This window comes from Typha angustifolia, chromosome 3, assembly GCF_048772165.1.
Source record: "Typha angustifolia cultivar Huaian chromosome 3, ASM4877216v1, whole genome shotgun sequence".
NCBI classification, from domain to species: domain Eukaryota; kingdom Viridiplantae; phylum Streptophyta; class Magnoliopsida; order Poales; family Typhaceae; genus Typha; species Typha angustifolia.
The window spans coordinates 4,048,817-4,068,839 of record NC_133241.1 but is presented as its reverse complement, the minus strand read 5'-3'; the positions used below and the strand labels follow the sequence as shown (position 1 = coordinate 4,068,839).

At 36.0% G+C, this 20,023-nt stretch overlaps 1 protein-coding gene across 2 annotated transcripts in view; it reads right to left on the bottom strand.

The window, feature by feature from the left end:
• Positions 1-525: 525 nt before the first annotated feature.
• Positions 526-20,023, bottom strand: part of LOC140758333 (F-box/WD-40 repeat-containing protein At3g52030-like) — a 39,156-nt gene continuing 19,658 nt past the window's right edge. The window contains exons 7-10 of one of the 2 annotated variants that reach the window (XM_073094447.1): positions 13,854-13,996; positions 11,520-11,604; positions 870-1,127; positions 526-766 (exon numbers count right to left, since the gene is read on the bottom strand). In XM_073094447.1, coding sequence (XP_072950548.1) covers positions 878-1,127; positions 11,520-11,604; positions 13,854-13,996 — 478 coding nt within the window. In that variant the 3' untranslated portion in view covers positions 526-766; positions 870-877. Of the gene's footprint in view, positions 767-869; positions 1,251-11,519; positions 11,605-13,853; positions 13,997-20,023 lie in introns of both variants that reach the window. The other variant, XM_073094446.1, reaches the window with a different exon arrangement.

Sequence of the window (20,023 nt, the reverse complement as noted above, 5' to 3'; positions counted from 1 at the left end):
AGAAGAGAAAATCATTCTTGAAAGAGAGATTAAAGAGAAAAACAAAAACAAAAAGTACAAAAGAGAGATGAAAGAGAAAAGAGAAGAAAATGAATGTGGAAAGCAACAGTGGAGTGCATCGAAATCTTTGTGGTTGATGATTAGGATGTAAAAATTAGATAATTTTGGATTAAGCGACCGAGATAAGTTTTCACTCATATTTTTCTAAATTTTACTATTCTAAAATAGAGTTGATGAATTATTGAAAATATCTCTTTTATTTATTCTTATCCCATCTAATTTTACAAGGTAAAGAACTGTTTTACTTAATTATCTAATTACTCATAATAGGTAATTAGTTTTAATTGGAGACTGGTAATCATGTTCAAAAACTTTAATATCCAATAAAATAAGTTAATCAAATGTTGTCTATTATATTTGCTTTAAAACAACAATAATTAATAGAACAATGAATTAATTACTCTTAGTAACTTTACTGCAGTGGTGGATGATTTGCAGGACGGGCGATCAAATTGGGAAAGCATCTCTGAAATTGAAGCATTAGATAGAATTTTACGAATTCATCGTATAGAGACATTACGAGTAAGAAAGTAGTACAAGTAAGAAAGTAGGTCATAATTTCGTGTGTGCACGATGGGCTTGTTTATAGTCCGTTTCTTGGAAGGATTACCTCAGTTATCCTACCATACATGTTAGCATCTCCCTGGCTCAATTGGAGTTTATTTATCCAACAAAATCTTCAATTCCTTTTGCTACTTCTCCAGTCCTACAAAACATTGATATATTCATGATATACCGATAGGATTTCAAGATTTCTCTTAAAACCAACAGTAACAATTACATTATATTACAAACAAAATAGAGATTACCAGTTTTTTCATAGTTTCTCTCGGAATCTCCACAACCTAATAAAATTTTCATTGTGTGTGGTCACGATCTTTTTCATTCCGACAGACAGGCATGTAATGGGAGGCCGCAAGTATCTAGGAATGCTATCCACGCGGATGTCTCCACCAAGGGATCTAACTCTTGTCTTCTCAACAGTACGCTTCCTCGCTTCAGACGAAATTGTTGCCGACTTTCCAGGATCTACCACAAAGCTTGCAAGAACTTCGCCAGTGTTCTGACTTAAAATGCGAAGAACACCATCAAGACCACCAACTGCTAACGTGGACAAGTCATTTGACAAATGGTGCACGGAATAGATGACATTTGGGCTAATACGTGTCTCCCATAGAGGTTTGAGAGTCCTAAAGGTATGTGTTATAAATAGTTTGTCAAGTAGAGAAAAAAGTGGAACGATGTGTAAATCTGCATAGAAAGCTATGAAACATCACCTAGCCATGCTGAGTTTACTTGAAAACCTATGCTTCTCAGCCTAAAAGTCCAGATTATCAAGTAATTTAATTTTCTGAGCAGATCAGGTGAATTTCCATTACTTAACTATAGGAATTAAAACTCAATGGACACAGTGGCATTTTAACAAAATATGTAAAGATAACAATGTGTTCAACATAGTTTCACAACTAAATAGACTACATCAGATTATCCACTATCCTGTAGTCACTTTGACATCAGCATACTTTGATGTGTCAGAAATCTCAGATACCAGAGCAACATAATTTGTAATTAATTCTTGTAATCCCATATTTTCTTTCTCATTAAATTACCTATATTTTAATTCACTTCCAAGGAAAAATCAGATCCCAATATTATTTGTTCATAGAATCATAACTTCATAATCTAACTCTTCCTACTAAGATTTTGATGACTTAGTAACCTAAAAGTGATGCAAAACATGATGGAGAAAGATGAAAGAGGAAAATAAAAAGGGAAGGAATGGGGTTTCACGTCTTCACCCTAAGAAATGGTTTTACACCAAAATTTTCCAGAGAACAAAATCACATAAACTTTCATTAACCTCCAAAGAAAATATAACGGGTTTATATATAGACCTATGATGGAATTAAGCAAAAAACACCCTACATAGGCAATAAACAAAAGACACCCTAAATAAATCAAAATCAGAACCAGATCCCTATAGAAGGGATCATCAACTATCGGTGCCTCCTGCACTGGTACACATGCCATCGCGTCCTATCAGTGATGTCCGCATTATTCTCCCCGAGTGGGAGAGAAGTCAACTTTGTCGAGTGTGCTGCTCTACTGCTCTCATACTGCTCTAAATTATCAGGGTGATGCACCTCCAAATCGTGAAGATCAAGCCATGTGTCATTAGATGTAGGTAGTTCTTTCCAACGTGCTAGATACCGTTGGGATCCATCTTCTCTAGTTGAAATAATCTCATCATCTAAAATTTTATCAATTTCGTCTGCTGTGTTAGGTAAAATATTAGAAAGTGGAGGTAAAGAGGATCTCTCATAAACAGGCTCATTGGTAAGCACAGTATCTAGTGGGTTATCTGGGATAAAATCTGGACCTTTATAAATTATTAGATCCTCAATATTAAAAGTAGAACTGATACCGAAATCACTAGGGAGATCTAGAACATAAGCATTATCATTAATTTTCTTAAGAATTTTAAAAGGTCCAGCACTTCGTGCATGCAACTTTTTGACAGTTCCAGGTGGGAACCGTTTCGGATGTATTTGGACCATCACAAAGTCTCCAATATTAAATTCTTTAAATCTCCTTCTTAGATTAGCTCGAATTTTATAATTAGTATTATTTTGAGTAATTCTGTTATTGATTTCTTTATGGAAATCATGAATATGTGATGCGAATGCAGATGCAGACTCAGACAACCTATAATAATGGGACACAGGAATGAGATCTATAGGTTGTCTAGGTTTGTAACCATATACTACCTTAGTTGGACTCAGATCTATTGATCTATTAACAGAATTATTATATGCAAATTCAGCAGTTGCTAATTTTTGATCCCAATCTCTTAGATTTTTGCTGACAAGAGTTCTTAATAGGTTACCTAAACTCCTATTGACTACTTTAGTTTCCTCGTCAGTTTGTGGGTAGAAAGTGGTTGAATTGATCCACGAAACCTTGTAAGGATTAGGATGAGAAACTGTTCTCAGGTTTAGTTTTGAAATAATGGTGGAGGACACGGCATTTATACAGCTCCCACTATCCATAATTACTTTACAATTTTTGCCTTCAATTTTCGTGAACGTGAGGAAAATGGAGCTACGCCTCCAATCATCATTGACTTTAGGTTGAGAGAAGACACATCTAATAACATGTAACCTTGTGGAGTCTATGTGCCTCAAGCATCCTAGGGTATTTTCTTCCTCTTCATCTTCAAAATCTCCTTCTTCACCGTCTACATGGTGAACATATCCATCAAAGTCTTGTTCAGAGTCTTCTTCGAAGGGTTCCTCAATTAAACTTATTTTATATGGGCTCGCATAATTTGCAGTAACATGTCCATAGCCTTGACACTTATAGCATTTGACCCAAGGATTAACCTTAGAAAAGTCTTTCTCGACGCTCTTACCCTTGTATTCTACCATGGATTGTGAAGAGCTAGGGGTAGATTGGTTAAAAGATTGATTAGTAGATTTGGCTTGATGAGGACCTATGAAGGATTTATGAATTTGAGGTCTTGTTTTGTAATTTCTTGAGACTATAATATTTGTTGATGAAGGCAATGAGGTAGTTGAAGATGAATGATCTACCTTATGTTGCTATTTGTAATGATTGTTAGTTTTTAAATTTCTGTAGAACTCAGTTACTTGGACAGTTAGACATGTTTTATACTTTTGAGGCTTGTAATAATAATCTGATATCTTTTTATAATTTTGTACGCTTTTAATTATCTTTCAATTTTGTTCTTATTTTTAAATTAGTTCTTAAAGCTTGATGTATACTTCTTAGATTTTTGAATGATACTTCTTAGTTCTTATAGCTTGATGTATGTATTTAACAATATTAGATTGCAAACTTTTACTTTAGATATATCAATAATATATATTTTTTATTTCGTCGTGTCCTATGCTGTGTCCATGTCCTATATTTTCAAAATTTGCCATGTCGCCGTGTCCATATCGTGTCGTGTTCGTGTCCCGTGTCCGTGCTTCATTGGCTATGAGGAAAAGTCCCGAGCGTTATCTTGAGGTGACTTTTAGTTGATGTGGATCCACAGTGTATAGACCCATTGAGACAAATGACAATATAAGTATTGGAAAGATGTTAATATGTTGAAACTGTGCAAGGCTACAAGTTATGACTCTCTAACTCTCTATTATTATCATTGTCATTATTCAAGAGCATGTCTATTGCAAATTGTTATGTATATTATTAATCTTAGGTTTTATTTAACATTATAAAATTTTAGAATTTGTTTGGTTTTCGAATGGATTCCTCTCACTGAGCTATAGTTATTGGCTCATAGATTTCTTTTTTTTTTCTATTTTTAATTTATTATCTCAGGTAATAGTCAGTGTGGCGACTGAGCGAGACGCACCCGGACACCACCTGTCAGAATCAAAAGAAAAAAAAAGAAAAAAAAAGATTTGGGATGAGAGAGGAGGTATGCACGTGCACCCTCCTTTCTCCCTCTCCAGCACGCGACGAGGTGCTGTTAGAGGGGGGATTTCATCTAAATCCGAATCGGATTAGATTTGATCCTCATCTAATCTATAAATTAAACCCTAATCTCTCTCTCTCTGCTTAATGCTTAATAATCTCAGCCCTCTCCTCTCTCTTTTCTTCCTTCTTCACCGACAGAGTCACGCCGTGGAATCGGCCTGCCGGAGCGTCGCCGGAGCCAGCGGAGATCACCACGCGACTCCCCCGTAAGCCCTCTCTAACCCCTCAAAGTTAATTTAAGAATAATAGGGTTTAGTGGAAATACCTAATTTGGGGGTTTTCGGCCTCGTCGGCAAATCTGGCCGACCGGCGGCTTCGAGTCGCAGCCGCTACCTCTGGAAGCGCCTTGCCGTTGGCCTCGTGCCGTGGGCAGTCACCGTTGGAGCCCTCGTGGCTCCGGTCGTCGTCGGTCATGGGATCGACCACCGTTCGCGGGTTCTCCTCCACCTCGCGAGGACGGCGGCACCGTATGGGTGTTGTGAAGCCAGGGATGCGGCCGGCGAACCTTCGCCGTGGCGGTCGCCGGCGTCTTCCTCTTTCTCTTCTTCTTTCTCTCTCTTTTCCTCTCCTTTTCTTTCTCTCTCTTCGGTTTGGGGAAGACAGACTCGGGTTGCCCGAGTCTGATCTTCTCCCTTTTAGTGATGGATTCGGGTCGGGTTGGATCCGAATCCAAGGAACCCGACCCGGTTCCATTATCTAATTGGATTGAGCCTTGGCCCAATCCATTTAAGAATTAATTGGGTGGGCTGCGGGCCAACTACATCCCAGCCCAATTGATTTGGGCTTATTTTAGCCCAAATTAATTATTCTTAGGTTAAATTGTATAAACATTTTTAATAATTGTTTTGATTAAAAATGTTATTGTTATTTATTATTTAAGGTGATGATTTTTAGTACGTGGGCTAGAGATTTGAGATTTTGGTTGTCTTGCCTAGACTCAGATGAGTGGGTTCACTCACGTGTTTATTTTATTGTATTTCGTATTTTTGTCAGACCATATAAATTTTCTGTGTGCAAATTATTTATTTCACCCTCATGTGTAAAAATTAAATTGTTTTATTTTCTATGTGCATTTAATTATTATATTTAGTGCATCACCATACTTCGTGCTAATATTGAGAATTTTGAAAAGAAAAATGAGACTAGTATTGATATGACTTAGAGAACAATCTCGGTATAAATCGTCTGCGATTTTCCGTGGTGACTCAAGTCTATCTGGAAGTCCAGGGGAAAGTCCTAAATTAGATCACTGCAGTGACTTTCTTAGGTGACTCTGGCAGGGTTAGAGAACAGTCCTAGGAAAAATAAGAAAATTTCCTAGGTAACTCTAACTTCTCTCAACGGTTAAAGAAAAAGACAGAGTGTGTTGATCACAGGGTGATACCCTCTGATGACCCTAACCGGATCAGCTATGAAGAAAAGTCCCGAGCGTCATCTCGAGGTGACTTCTAGTTGATGTGGATCCACAGGGTTTAGACCCATTGAGACATATGACAGTATAAATATCAAAAAGATGTTAATATGTTGAAAACGTGCAAGGTTACAAGTTGTGATATTTCTCTATTGTTATCATTGTTATTATGTAGAGAGCATGCCTATTGCATATTATGATGGATATTATTGCTTTTAGTTTAATTTATTCAGCATTAATATGTTTTAAAATTTATTTGGTTCGAGTGGATTCCACTCACTGAGTTATAGTTGTTGGCTCACGAGTTCTATTGGTTTTGTATTTGTTTATTTATTTCAGGTAATAGTCAGCGGGGCGACTGAGCGTGATGTACCCGGATTCCACCTCCACTTAGGATTCACCTATTTACCTTTCCGCTCTTTTAGATTTTGTGCTTTAGATTAGAAGATTTTATTTTATTTTATTTTAGTTTAGAGACTCAAAAACTTTAACCTTGTTTTTATTTTAATTGCATTTAGAAATAAAATTTTAACAAAGCACATTCTCATTTTATTTATTTATCTTGTCATCATATACGTAGAGTATTATTAAGGCTTCGTGCATCTCAAGCATATTGAGATGCATGGCCGGTCATGATTCCTATTTTGGGTCGGGACACCACCTCCACTTAGGTACTACCTATTTTACTTTCCGCTCATTTAGATTTTATGCTTTAGATTAAAAGTTAATTTTATTTCGTTTAGAGACTTAAACAATAACATTGTTTTATGTTCATTGCAGTTAGTTTAAATTTAATAAAATAGATCTTTTTCGTTTATTTATCCTTGCTATTGTACACTTAGGAAGTATTAGTAAGGTTTTGTGTATCTCAAGCATATTGAGGTGCATGGCCGGTCATGATTCCGATCTCGGGTCGTGACACCGTCAAACTCAGGTTTCCAACTCCTTTCCCCTTACGCCTTCGACCGATCTGGTCTCTTCTTTTCGAGAATGCCTCAAATCGACAGTGATAAGGATAAGGAAGCCGTCGAGGACTTCATCTTGGCCCGGATTGACAATAGGCAGCGGCTACTAGATGGAGTCTTCTCTATGGCACTCGATGTTGACACCAATGTGGCGATTTGGCCACCATCTCCACTAGCACTACCATGGTGGTGGAGTGATGTCAGGGTTTGCCATGTAAGGCCAAGCTGTCAGAACCAGAAAAAAAAAAATAATTGGGGGTTGAGAGATGAGGGTGCACGTGCAACCCCCCCCTCTCCCTCTCCGGCACGTGACGAGGCGCAGAGATCTCATCTAATCCGAATCGGATTAGATTTGATCTTCTTTTAATCTATAAATTAAAACCCAAATTCCTTTTCTCTCTGCTAAACCATCTCAACCCCCCTTCTCTCTCTTCTTCTTCCCCTTCTTCGTTTTCTTATTTGCTCTCACCGTCGAAGTTGTCGCTGTGGAATCGGATCGCCAGAGCACCGCCGAAGCAATCAAAAACCATCATACGACTAATTGGTAAGCCCTCTCCCACCCATAAATTTTAATTAAAGTTTAATAGGGTAAATCGAAAATACCTAATTTGGGATTTCGGCTTCACCGGCGAATCTGTTGGATTCGGGTTGGGTTGGATCTGAATCAAGGAACTCGACCCGAACCAATTTAAATTGGATGGCCCACAACCCAATCCATTTTCTTGGCTGGGCCTTGGCCCAGCTTGATTAGCTTCATTTTGGAATGGGCCGAGCCAGAAGTAGCCCAACCGAATCCAATGGGTAAATTAAATCCATTTTAGTTCTTTTTAGTTTTTAAATTTTAGAAATATTGATATCATTCAAATTAAAAATTTGATTATTATTTATTATTAAAGGTAGTGATTTTTAGTAGGTGAGCTAGAAATTTGAGATTTCGGTTGTCTTGCCTAAACTCAGGTAAGTGGGTTCACTCACATATTTATTTTATTATATTTCATACCTTTGTCAGACCATGTAAATTTTCTGTGTGCAAATTATTTATTTCACTCTTACATGCAAAAATTTAATTGTTACAAATTCTGTGTGCAAATCTATTTATTTCATATGTACGTGCGAAAATTTAATTGTTATATTTTCTGTGTGCATTTAATTATTATACTCAGTGCATCACCATACTTCGTGCAAATATTGAAATTTGTAAAAAGAAAAATGAGACTAGTATTGGTACGACTTAGAGAACAGTCTCGGTATAAATCACTTGCGATTTTCCGTGGTGACTCAAGTCTATCTGGAAGTCTAGAGGAAGTTTTAAATCAAATCACTGCGGTGGCTTTTTTAGGTGACTCTAGCAGAGTTAGGGAACAGTTCTAGGATGAATGAGAAATTTTCTAGGTGTTTCTAACTTCTCTCAACAGTTAGTGGAAGAGATAGAGTGTGTTGATCACATAGTGATACCATCTGATGACCCTAACCGGATCAGCTATGAAGAAAAGTCCCAAGCGTCATCTCGAGGTGACTTCTAGTTGATGTGGATCCACAGGGTTTAGACCCATTGAGACATATGACAGTATAAATATTGAACAGATGTTAATATGTTGAAAACGTGCAAGGTTATAAGTTATGACTCTCTCTATTGTTATTATTGTTGTTATTTAGAGAGCATGCTTATTGAATATTGTTATGGATATTGTTGCTTTTAGTTTAATTTTATTCAGCATTAATATGATTTAAAATTTATTTGGTTTTCGAGTAGATTTCACTCACTGAGCTATAGTTGTTGGCTCATGGATTCTAATTTTTTATATTTATTTATCTATCTCAAGTAATAGTCAGCGGGGTGACTGAGCGAGATGTACCCAGACTCCACCTCCACTTATGATTCACCTATTTACTTTTCCGCTCTTTTAGATTTTATGATTTAGATTAGAAGTTTTATTTATTTAGTTTAGAGACAAAAAAAACATTAACATTGTTTTATGTTTAATGCAATTAGTTATAAATTTAATAAAGCAGATTTTCATTTTATTTATTTATTTTGTCATCGTACACGTAGAAAGTATTAATAAGGCTTCGTGTATCTCAAGCATATTGAGATGCATGGTCGGTCATGATTCCTATTTCGGATCGTGACACAAGCCCTAGTTGTCGAAGGTGCCACATGGCCAATGCCGAGTTCTTAAGTGAACTTCGAAGAGTGAAAGTTTGTAGCGCCATCGGCATGGCGGAGGAGGCTTGCTGACGGCGGAGGAGGACGATGATGCTTGCTGATGGCGAAGGAGGACGATGAGACTTGCCGAGCTTACCGACGGTACAGGACGAGGAACCTTGTCGAGCTTACTGACGGTGGAGGAGGACAACAAGGCAATAATTTGAGAGAGACTCAGAGATGAGCGCGTGAAAAGAATTAGGAATTGATGACAGTGTTTGTGTAAATAGTGCTCGGTATATATATCGAGCCTATCGAGCCGAGCCTGAGCGAACCGACTTCGTCCTGAAAGAAATTTCAAGCCTTAAATAAGGCTCAGGCTTAGCTTATCTTCAGCTGAGTCGAGTCGAGCCTGAGCTTCAACTGAACCGAGCCCGAGCCGCTTGTTTATTTTGACACCCCTAGCCGCCGCTCGGGGCATTTGAGCCTTTGATTGCCGCAGCCGTCGCTTGACACTTTCGCTTGCTGCCGCCGCTTGACGCCTTCATTGGTCACCCCATGTTGATGCCAACTCACATAGTGGGGTGGCCGCCAAAACCGATTTTCAAAACACTGGACCTGCATAAAGCCCGAGAGGCTAATAGGTGGATTGTTATGATCCGACTATGGTAGTCAAGTTAATCAAGTGAAGTCGAGTCGAGTTAGTTAGATTTGCTTATTCCTTTAAATTTCAAATAAAGTAGATGTAAGCCCAATAGGACAAATTAGATCTGACCAGCTATAATTCTACTCTAATAAATATGAGAAGTCATGGGTTAGTTATCATGGTAGAATGAATATTGAGTTTAGCTATTTAGATCATCTTTATTATCGTAGTAGATCTTAATCGTGTATCGCTTCTAAGTTCCAAACCCTAGCCACCATCTTCTTCTATGAGCTACCTTACTTTACAGCCATTTATCACCATCCTTGGCTATCCGCCACCCTCCTATGGAGGCTGCAACATCAGAAATTACCAATGTCCAAATTTTGACCTTTCCTTATTGTTTTATTTTTAACTTTTCAGCTCGTCCTGAATCACGTGAAATGAGAGACAAAATATCTCTAACTCGTGAGGCTATCATCCATAAAATTCTTAGAATTCTTCTACGAATAGATCGGTCTAAATCAGATTTGTAACATCTTTAGATTCAGTTTCAGCATGGGCTTCCAATCATGGATCAGATTTTATTTCAGATCTTTTTTTAGATCCGGTCTCGGCACAGGCTTCCAATCATGGATCGGATTTTATCTTTTCATTGTTTCGGACTCAATTGACAGGTATAACAACCGGTAACATCCTTATGGACCTCACATCTAAATTTTTATTCGTAGATCAATTGTTGCTAGTAGTCTTTATTGGAATTTTATAAAACTTATCAATTTTCTGCACAAAAACCTATAAAATTGGGCATCTATTAGCCTTAATTTACCATCTTCTTTATAGTAATTTTGATTTCAATTTCAACAAGCGGAACTAGTAAGAGGAATCTTCTATGATTCGAACAATCTAAATCATTCTCTTGGAAGCAAGTCAACTTGCTTGTACCAAATACTATAGCATAGCTTCATATGTTTATTAGAGGGCTTCTACTTGACTAGCTTGCTTTTATTTAAATTGTCTATTTGCTGATTTCTCTTAATTTAGTCACTTGCATATTTGTCCTGAATTAGTGAGTTTGAGGAGGCCTGATATGGTCAAATACCCCCAAAAAGAAGATATCTTTACATTGATACAAACTTAAAACTTTGCAATTTTAAACTGCTCTCATCAACAACAAACATAGTGCTCCATTTACTATTTCCAAACAAACAACCCAATTACCATCCACTAGGCCATTCACTATGATGTGGCAATTAAAGAAAATAAATAGAACAAGATTAACTATCCAAATTCCCTTATAAAGAAATAGAAAACAAACAAACAAAAACAAAAGGGGACTAAAACACTACAGACTCAAATCAGCAATTGTCCAAATTGTTTTTCACAGAAGATTTTTGCAATAACCTAATCTCCAGATTCATCAACCAGCTTGGCAAGGTAAAATTAATGAGATTTACTGTGCAATCTGGTTCCTTAACTACTGAAAGTACTAGTGCGGCCGACTAATACACTTAGGATGCCTTCCTCTACTATAGGCACATATAAGGAACTAAGGATGACTGCAGCAGATTGCGTCTCCCTATACTAAACTGCCAAAATAAAGCAGCCTTTGATTGGTGCTCCTTATTTCACAGTTGCAACTCTAAATGAAGGTTCCCCCATGAAACAAGGGATGGGGAATAACAATGATCATCTACATGGTTACTTGTCAAAAACAAAATCAAGAGGAGGAAATCTATCCTCATGCAACTTTTGGCATCAATATATAGCTATGTGATTGATACTAACCGAAAGTCCCAACAATGAGCATAGCCAGAAGTTGATCCCGCAAACAGTAAGAGGGAATTCATGTTAAAAGACAAGGTTTTCATCCCTGTTACAAACAAATGTCTTATATATCAGATAAGGTCATTCATTAAAAAATCTATCTCAACAAAAAGTACAGAGTCTTGAGAGAAATTATCAACTAAATAATGATTCGAAACAAAAGGCAGAAAGAGACTAAAAGGAAGTTGCTGGACAGTAGAACTCAGGAGAAAAATCTCTTTTTTGAATATTCTGAATTTGCCGCATCCAACTCCTTAACCAATAAAAAAATTCAACTGATCATAGCATATAATTGAAATGGCATAAACTCAGAAACTTGGCCATATAGCAGTGGCATATTTACTATAGTACATGAATAGTTTTTCCTCTAACAATAAACAATACAAGGAGGAATTAACATAAAAATTACAGAGAAGAAATTCTGGCCTAAGGTTTAAAAAGGCTCATATACTTAAATATAATTTAAAATTTTGGAGGATTTGCATATAACATTATACATATTAAGTGATTTTGTGGTTCCAACACTCACTTTTCACTATTTGCAAAAAGTACCTTGCATTTATGAGGAAAAAGAGTTTCTTATCCTTAGCATTTACAACTGAACCAGACTATGGTCGTTAAGGTAATCTTTAACCTATCAAGATTGCTAAAACTTGAAGAACTCAACCCTTTAGAAATTGGTTGTAGAACTAAAACAAATTAAGAGCTAACCACATGTCAAAGAAAAGTATAAGATAGGAGTTGGTTCTCTCCAATTGAAATTAACTTTGCTTATTATATACCAACAAATAGTGCTTCAATGGTCAAAAGGCTCAGCAGCACCGGTTCAATTGGTATAATATTAAGTTCCACTTGTTTCACAAGAAAAAAAAAGAAAAAAAAAAGCTTTTCCAATTACACAAAAGATTAAAAATGTACTATAGGACTAATGGAGACCGAGATGCCGAACAAGCCAACAACTTGGCCTAAAAATTAAATCTATACTTCACAAAGCACCTAAGCAACTTTCCAGCCTAACTTAAATTTGCATTTAATACCCTGCCTTTTCACATATCTCTGGTTCACACCCTACATTTTTAATATTTGCAAATCGCTCCTTACATTTTACCAAATATTTGCAGAACATTAGATTAACACTAATACTATTCGAATAGATGGTATAAAAAGGGAATATTCCCTAGGATCAGCCGGTTTTAATTAAACCGGGTCAGATCCATTATGAATCTGATCCGAATCCGACCCGGGGACATCAATTATTGATGTCCCCAACTCAAGTTAGACCACTTTTTTGACTTCACTATTTTATTCTCACGCTTTTGAATGGATTCTATTTACTGAGCCATAGTTGTTAGCTCATGAATTTTTTCTATTCTACTATTTTAGGTAATAGTCAGCGTGGCGATTGAGCAAGGTACACCGAGACCCTACTTCCACTTGGGACCTACTCTTTTATCTTTCTGTTCCTTGGGTCTTTATGTTTTAGACTATTTGTTAATTCAAATTGTTTAGGGACACATTAGTGATGACATTGGTTATTTTCATTACGATTGGTTTAAATTATATAAATCAAATTCTTTTTTTTATTAATTCTTGTCATTGTGTACTTAGAAAGTATTAGTAAAGTTTCGTATATCTCAAGCATATTGAAGTACATAGCCAGTCATGATTCCGATTTCGGGTCGTGACGGTATTTTTGTTACTTATGCTTATAATTAATATTATACGTATGCTGGCCATTATTATTAATTATTGAGCTTTGATATTTACTAAAGTTGGTCAATGATCATCAAAATATGGATATTGGTATTATTAATTGACACATGTATTTTGATTTAATCATCTTTAAGCTCATTCTCCTATTTGTTTTCCTCCTTGTATAATAAATGCACCAAAGGATCTTTGTCAATTATGCTCTCCCATGTGAATCCACTGGCTAAGGCTCTAATTTTACACATCAATTGAGATGTCAGTTGATGGCTTGTTGCTACTTAAATGTTACGCTGGACTGCTTAACTAATAATCAACCAAACATGAGTGTACACTCGGTCGTTTAACTAGTACCATAAGTATAGCCGTACATCAAAATAGTTCATTGGCAAGAATGAGCAATAACTGAATTTTTCATGGCATTCCTTTAATTGGGAACATTTGGCATCAAAAGAGCCATTTCCATATAACATGTCTTTTCCCACATAGTAATCCAATTTAGTAAGTAATTTAGCATAAATATCTGAACTTAAGAAGCAAATTAATTCATCAACTAAATCAATAATGTAATATGGCTTACAAGATTACCTGTTGGTGCAAACGATGATTTCAGAAAAGCCAATCGTTCACCAGAGGTGAGATCTGCAACAGCTATTGTTCCAAATGAAGAACCACCGACTATCAACTGGTCATCTGTAATTGTCAAGCATGTCACTGGTCCGGACTGCAGCCTGGAAAGAAAAATAAGGTGTCACCTATACTGATAGTGTTGTACATTGCACTTATCTTGATCTTCTTATTCTATCCGAGATCAGTCTCAATGAGTTGAGTAAAAATACCATGAAGATATACAAATGAATCGCAAAGCGAACCAATTAAGTTGTAGATCTGTGCAAGCGAACCAATAGTCGAGAAGGTCAGACTATATCAATCAAAGAAAGGAGTTTGGCATATGAGTTGGCCAATCAATAGAGATCTCGCCTTGTTCATGTGGATCAACAGGGCCCCTATGGCGGAAGAGAGCAAGCGCTCAACTGGGATTATCTCGTCTTGCTCTAATGTATACATAAGCTCGACTTGTCAGTAGATTCTATTCATAGGGTTCAATGCGAGTGGTTCGTCACGGACTTAATGCTTTTAAGCGTTTTGGCAAGTCTGCGTGGTACTCCAACTTCTTCGTAAAATGAAATAAGTTTCGAACTAAAGTTAGTATAAAAGTAAGAAATAGAGAACTTTCACTAGCTCTTAAAGAAAAACTTTCTTGATAAAGTCTCACTTCTTTTTATTAACTTAAATTTTAAATAAAATACAAGTAGTAGATTCAAACCCTTATATAAAAAAGAAAACTTAACTACTAAGTTACCCTAACAAATATCTTTCCTAGATATTTAGAAGGGAATGGATAAGAATAAAGAGGTGTCGTCCTTTACCTTAGCGATCTTATATGAATACTCTATTGCATGTGTGTTGTTAGATAAATGGGATAAATGACTTTATTGAGAATGTATCTACGCCTAGCAATCAACTAGGCTCGATAAAACTCAAAATAATTATAATAATATATATATAATATAAGCAATACTTTCTATTATGGATGGGCGTGCCGGCATGCCCGGTGCCAACCGACATTTGCTATGCTGGTAGAGACACAGCACTTGGCACGGCCGCGTGTTAGTCATATGTCGATTTGGAGAACTTTTTTGTTAATTTTTCCTATTTCCATTAATCATTATTAAATCAACTTTACTCATTTTCTTAACAAACATGATATGACATGTGGAACCTAATTTTTTTAATTTTTTCTTATTTCCATTAATCATCATTAATTAACTTTTATCATTTATCATTTGTTATTTTCTAATTTTCATCGTCATCATTTAACAAACATGAAATAACAACTCATTTTATCATTTATTATTCTCTAATTTTCATTATCATTATTTAACAAACATGGAATGACAATTCATTCATCATTTTTGAAAATTGGAATGACAACTCATAAGTAATTTTCATTTGTCATTCTCTAATTTCCAATCAAATCATGAATCATCATATTTTGTCATTTAATCTTATTTCTTTTTTGTCTTTTTTTTTATTTTCATTCATGAACTCTTTTAAATATTTCTAAAACTTCATAAACTGTTTAATGCAATTAACTCTTCTCTCTCTCAATTCCAACTGTAGCACTCTTTATTCTTTATATTTCATTTTTTTTTTCTTAATAACTTCCACTCTGGTGATCTAATTTGACAATGATGAGCGTGATGTTGAGCTCCTGTGGTAATTTTCTCCAAGAATTTTTTCATAGCTTGTGTGGTTATGAGATAATTTTTTCTTTTAATTTCTTGAATTTTTACTTTTTAATTTACATTTTAAAAACTAATTTGGGTGTACAAATACTAAATCTAGCTCAATTTTGTTAGATCTATTATTTCTAAGAGTTTTTTCATATAAATCTAACATTTTGGAGCTGGATCTATAAAAATACTCTTTCAAATATCAAAATCAAAAGTAAAATAAGATTTCCCTCAAATAGTTCCCCAAATTTCAAAAATTTCAAAATTATTATGTCAAATTAATTAAAATTTGGTCAAAATTGGAATATGAACATGTTAGATTTACTTCATATGAGTTGATTTGTCAAATTTTATAATTTTACCTAACATTTCTGCATAATTAGATTTCTCCAAAAAATTTCCCCAAATTTTGAAAATCCAAAATTAATATGTCAAATTAATTAAAATTAGATGACAATTGGTATAAAAACATATTAGATTTACTTTATATGAGTTGATTTGAACTCAAAATTTATAATTTTACCTAAAATTTCCACAAAATTTTCTCTAAATTTTAAAAATTTGAAATTAATATGTCAAATGAAATTGGATGACAATTGATATAATAACATGTTAGATTTACTTCATATTAGTTGATTTGAACTCAAAATTTGTAATTTTACCTAAAATTTATAAAAAAATTTTAAATTTCTGTATAATTAGATTTCTCTAAAAATTTTCCCCAAATTTTAATAATCCGAAATTAATATGTCAAATTCGTATGATAATTGGTATAAGAACATGTCAAATTTACTTCGTATGAGTTGATTTGAACTTAAAATTTATAATCTTACCTAAAATTTCTGCATAATTAGATTTCCCTAAAAATTTTCCCCAAATTTTAAAAATCCGAAATTAATATGTCAAATTAATTGAAATTGAATGACAATTGATATAAAAACATGTTAAGAGTTACTTCATATGAGTTGATTTGAACTTAAAATTTATAATTTTACCTAAATTCCTGTATAAATAGATTTCCCTAAAAAGTCTCCCAAAAAATTTTCCCCAAATTTAAAAATGCGAAATTATTATGTCAAGTTTATTGAAATTGGATGACAATTGATTTAAGAACATGCTAAATTTACTTCATATGAATTGATTTGAATTCAAATTTATAAATTTACCTAAAATTTGTGCATAATTAGAAATAGAGAAATTAGCAAAAAAATATTGTCTACTCAATTTTTTTATTTAAATTTTTTTTAAATTTATTTTTATTTTATTTGTCTCTAGATGGTTGACCCAAAATCTACTCAAGAACCTGATATTGGGTGGAGACAGGGAAAGATGGTTGGAGAGAATAGATTTAATTGGTAGTGTGACTATTGTAAGATGATTCAAAGGGGTGGAGGGATAAGTCGTTTGAAAAAGCATATAACCGGTGGCTTTCCAAAAGTGTCTAAGTGTAAGAAGGTGACACAAGTGATTCAAAGGGCAATGAAAGCTAATCTAGATAATGTTTAGGCAGCCAAAAAAGCTGCAAAGTAGAAGCAAGCTAACATAGATAGGCGAATAGAGTACCACACAGTTGATGAATATGAGGAGGAAGATGATATGAATCCGAGAGGAACAATGGTAAGCAAGAGGATGTGCATAGGCATAGGAAACAAAAATTTTAAATCAATACAAATAACTGCATAATACATAATATTAATTAACGAATTACGAGTTAAATTTAAGGATTATTGTGATCATGAGTAAGGGCTGATACATAAATGGAATAATTGCATAATACATAAGCAATAAGATGTATTAAAAACTATATATCATGAATTAGGATGATATAGAATGAGTAGAGTAACATAAATATGTTCAATTACAATGCATTGCATCCTTAATTTACATATTAAGGTATTAGTTTACTTATTACATAGAACTATATACACTAAATGAGCGAAATAATTTTTTTTTTTGAAAGAAAGTCCATATAGACTGATGATTCATTCTATTTAGCAAATACAACTTGATACTAAAAAAAAAAGGAAAATAGGGTGACAACCTTTTTACAAGTCCTTCACTTGGCTGACAAACAGACTAAACCACGAAGAAGTACAGTATCAAGTTAAGCATGATACAAGCTATCTTGCAAAGAAACAGAAGGGATAGGACAATAGTCCTGGAAACAAGCCTCGCACTTTATCAGCAGCACCACAAAGAGAAGCATCAAGAAGCTTGAAAAAGTAACGCATGCAGAGGTGATGACTTGAAATGCAAACCTACGACACTAGCAACAAGAACTACAATAAAAAACAATCTAGAGATGAAGCTGGCTAAGCCAGAACATCAAATAGTGCAAGAACAACCTCTCACAAAGAGAGAACCCACAACAAGCAATGCTTTACAAACACAAGAACAACAAACCCTAACAAACAAAGCAATGGTCCCCGACCACCATCGACAGGAAGGCTTCAATCAGCAAAGAGAGGGAAAAGTGGAGGTGGCGGTGGCGGCGATAGAGGTTCTGGCATTTATTGGTGGAGAGAAGAAAGCAAGCCGAGTCAAGTCGAGTTAGTTAGTTAGCTTTATCTTATTATTTTAAATTTTAAATGAATCGAATAATCCACATGTGGATCTGATCCACTAGATATTTTTACTCCTATAAATAAAAGTGGGCATGTGTTGATAATGATCATTGAAAGAATCTGAGTTTAGCCAAACTAATATTTTTGTCCTTATCTTTTACCATTGCCCTTAAATCGCCTTTATCTTTCTAAGAGTAGATCATAGCCGTAGAAGCATTCCGATCTTCCAAACCCTAACCATCTTCCTCCACCAACCACCCTACCTTACGACCGTCCACCATTACCCTTGGCCGTCCGCCACCCTCTGTCGACTACCGCAACGTTCGTTAATTATCATTCTGCTCTATTTAACCTTGCTCCACTATTTTATTATTATCTTTTCATCTAGATGTCGGATTCTCGTAAAACTAGATCTATTATAACCTTAACTTCTAAGCTACCTCTATATAAATTTTCACAATTTCTTTATGTCCAGATCGGTCCAAATATGGTTCGTAACATTGGTATCAAAGCCGACGTTCCTCGGACGATGATTATCATGCGATCTAAGACGAACGAGAAAGGAGCAACCATAAAGGACTAGGAACTCATCTCCTTTTCTATGGGAGTTTCTTTAGCACCCCCTTCACCACTAGCAACAGTCAACGATGAGCTACCGGCATGAGCAAAATCATTTTTTAGAGAATTTTCGACCGAATCGAATGAGAGATCTGAAAGGATAGCAAAGGAGATCTAAACCACCATTATGAACTCGATCCAAGCCTTGACAGCAGTTCTCCTAGCCCACCATGGCCAACCCGCATTGCCAACACCGTCGGCCACGACGAAATCTAGCCACCCATGGAAAGAAAACCCAAGCCATGAGGGAGGGGACGAGCCGGCCAAAACCGCGGCCTCGACCCGTCCTCTGGCTACGGTAGAGACCCCTCTGGCACTGCAAGCCCTCTCAAACACCAATGCAATGTCAGAGAAGCCCCCAGCGACGACCCCGACGCTATCTTCCTCAGCCACGATGGAAGCTAGGGCCGAAAAACCTAGATTTCCACTGGCTACTATCCAGCCACTTTCGGCCCCCGCGGCCACATCTAGTACCTTCCACAAGACCTCGGCACCTAAGCTAGGCCGATAGTAGCCACAACAAAAGGCTAGAAGAGCGTTGTTGACGAGCCTACTCGCTGCAGCAAAACCGTAGCAGGTGGCCGCAGGTCCGACTTTCCAACAACCACCGGCGGCCATGATCGACTCCCACTGGCCAACTGCAAAACTGTGGTAGCCACCGTAACTGCCGGCGACCATGCATGGTTGAACCTGACGACCACGCTCGTGGCGATATTGCTCAAGCAAAGCCACGTCAAGGTGGCTTCCGCAGGCCTCGCCGCCACCGGGGCTCCACGGCAATGGGACTACGGCCACCAATCGTAGTGACCGAGGTCCAGGGGGCCCGCCAGTGAGGTGTCGCGGCCACTGCTATAGCCACCCGAGCCTCTAAACTAAATAAATAAAACTTCTAATCTAAAACATAAAATCTAAAAGAGCGAAAAGGTAAATAGGTTAATCCTAAGTGGAGGTGGAGTCCTGGTACATCTCGCTCAGTCGCCCCGCTGACTATTACCTGAGATAGATAAAATATAAAAAAATAGAATCGATGAGCCAACAACTATAACTCAGTGAGTGGAATCCACTCGAAAACCAAATAAATTTTAAATCATATTAATGCTGACTAAATTAAACTAAAAGCAACAATATCCATCACAATATGCAATAGGTATGCTCTCTAAATAATAATAATGATAACAATAGAGAGATGTCACAACTTGTAACCTTGCACATTTTCAACAAATTAACATCTTTTTGATATTTATACTGTCATATATCTCAATGAGTCTAAACCTTATGA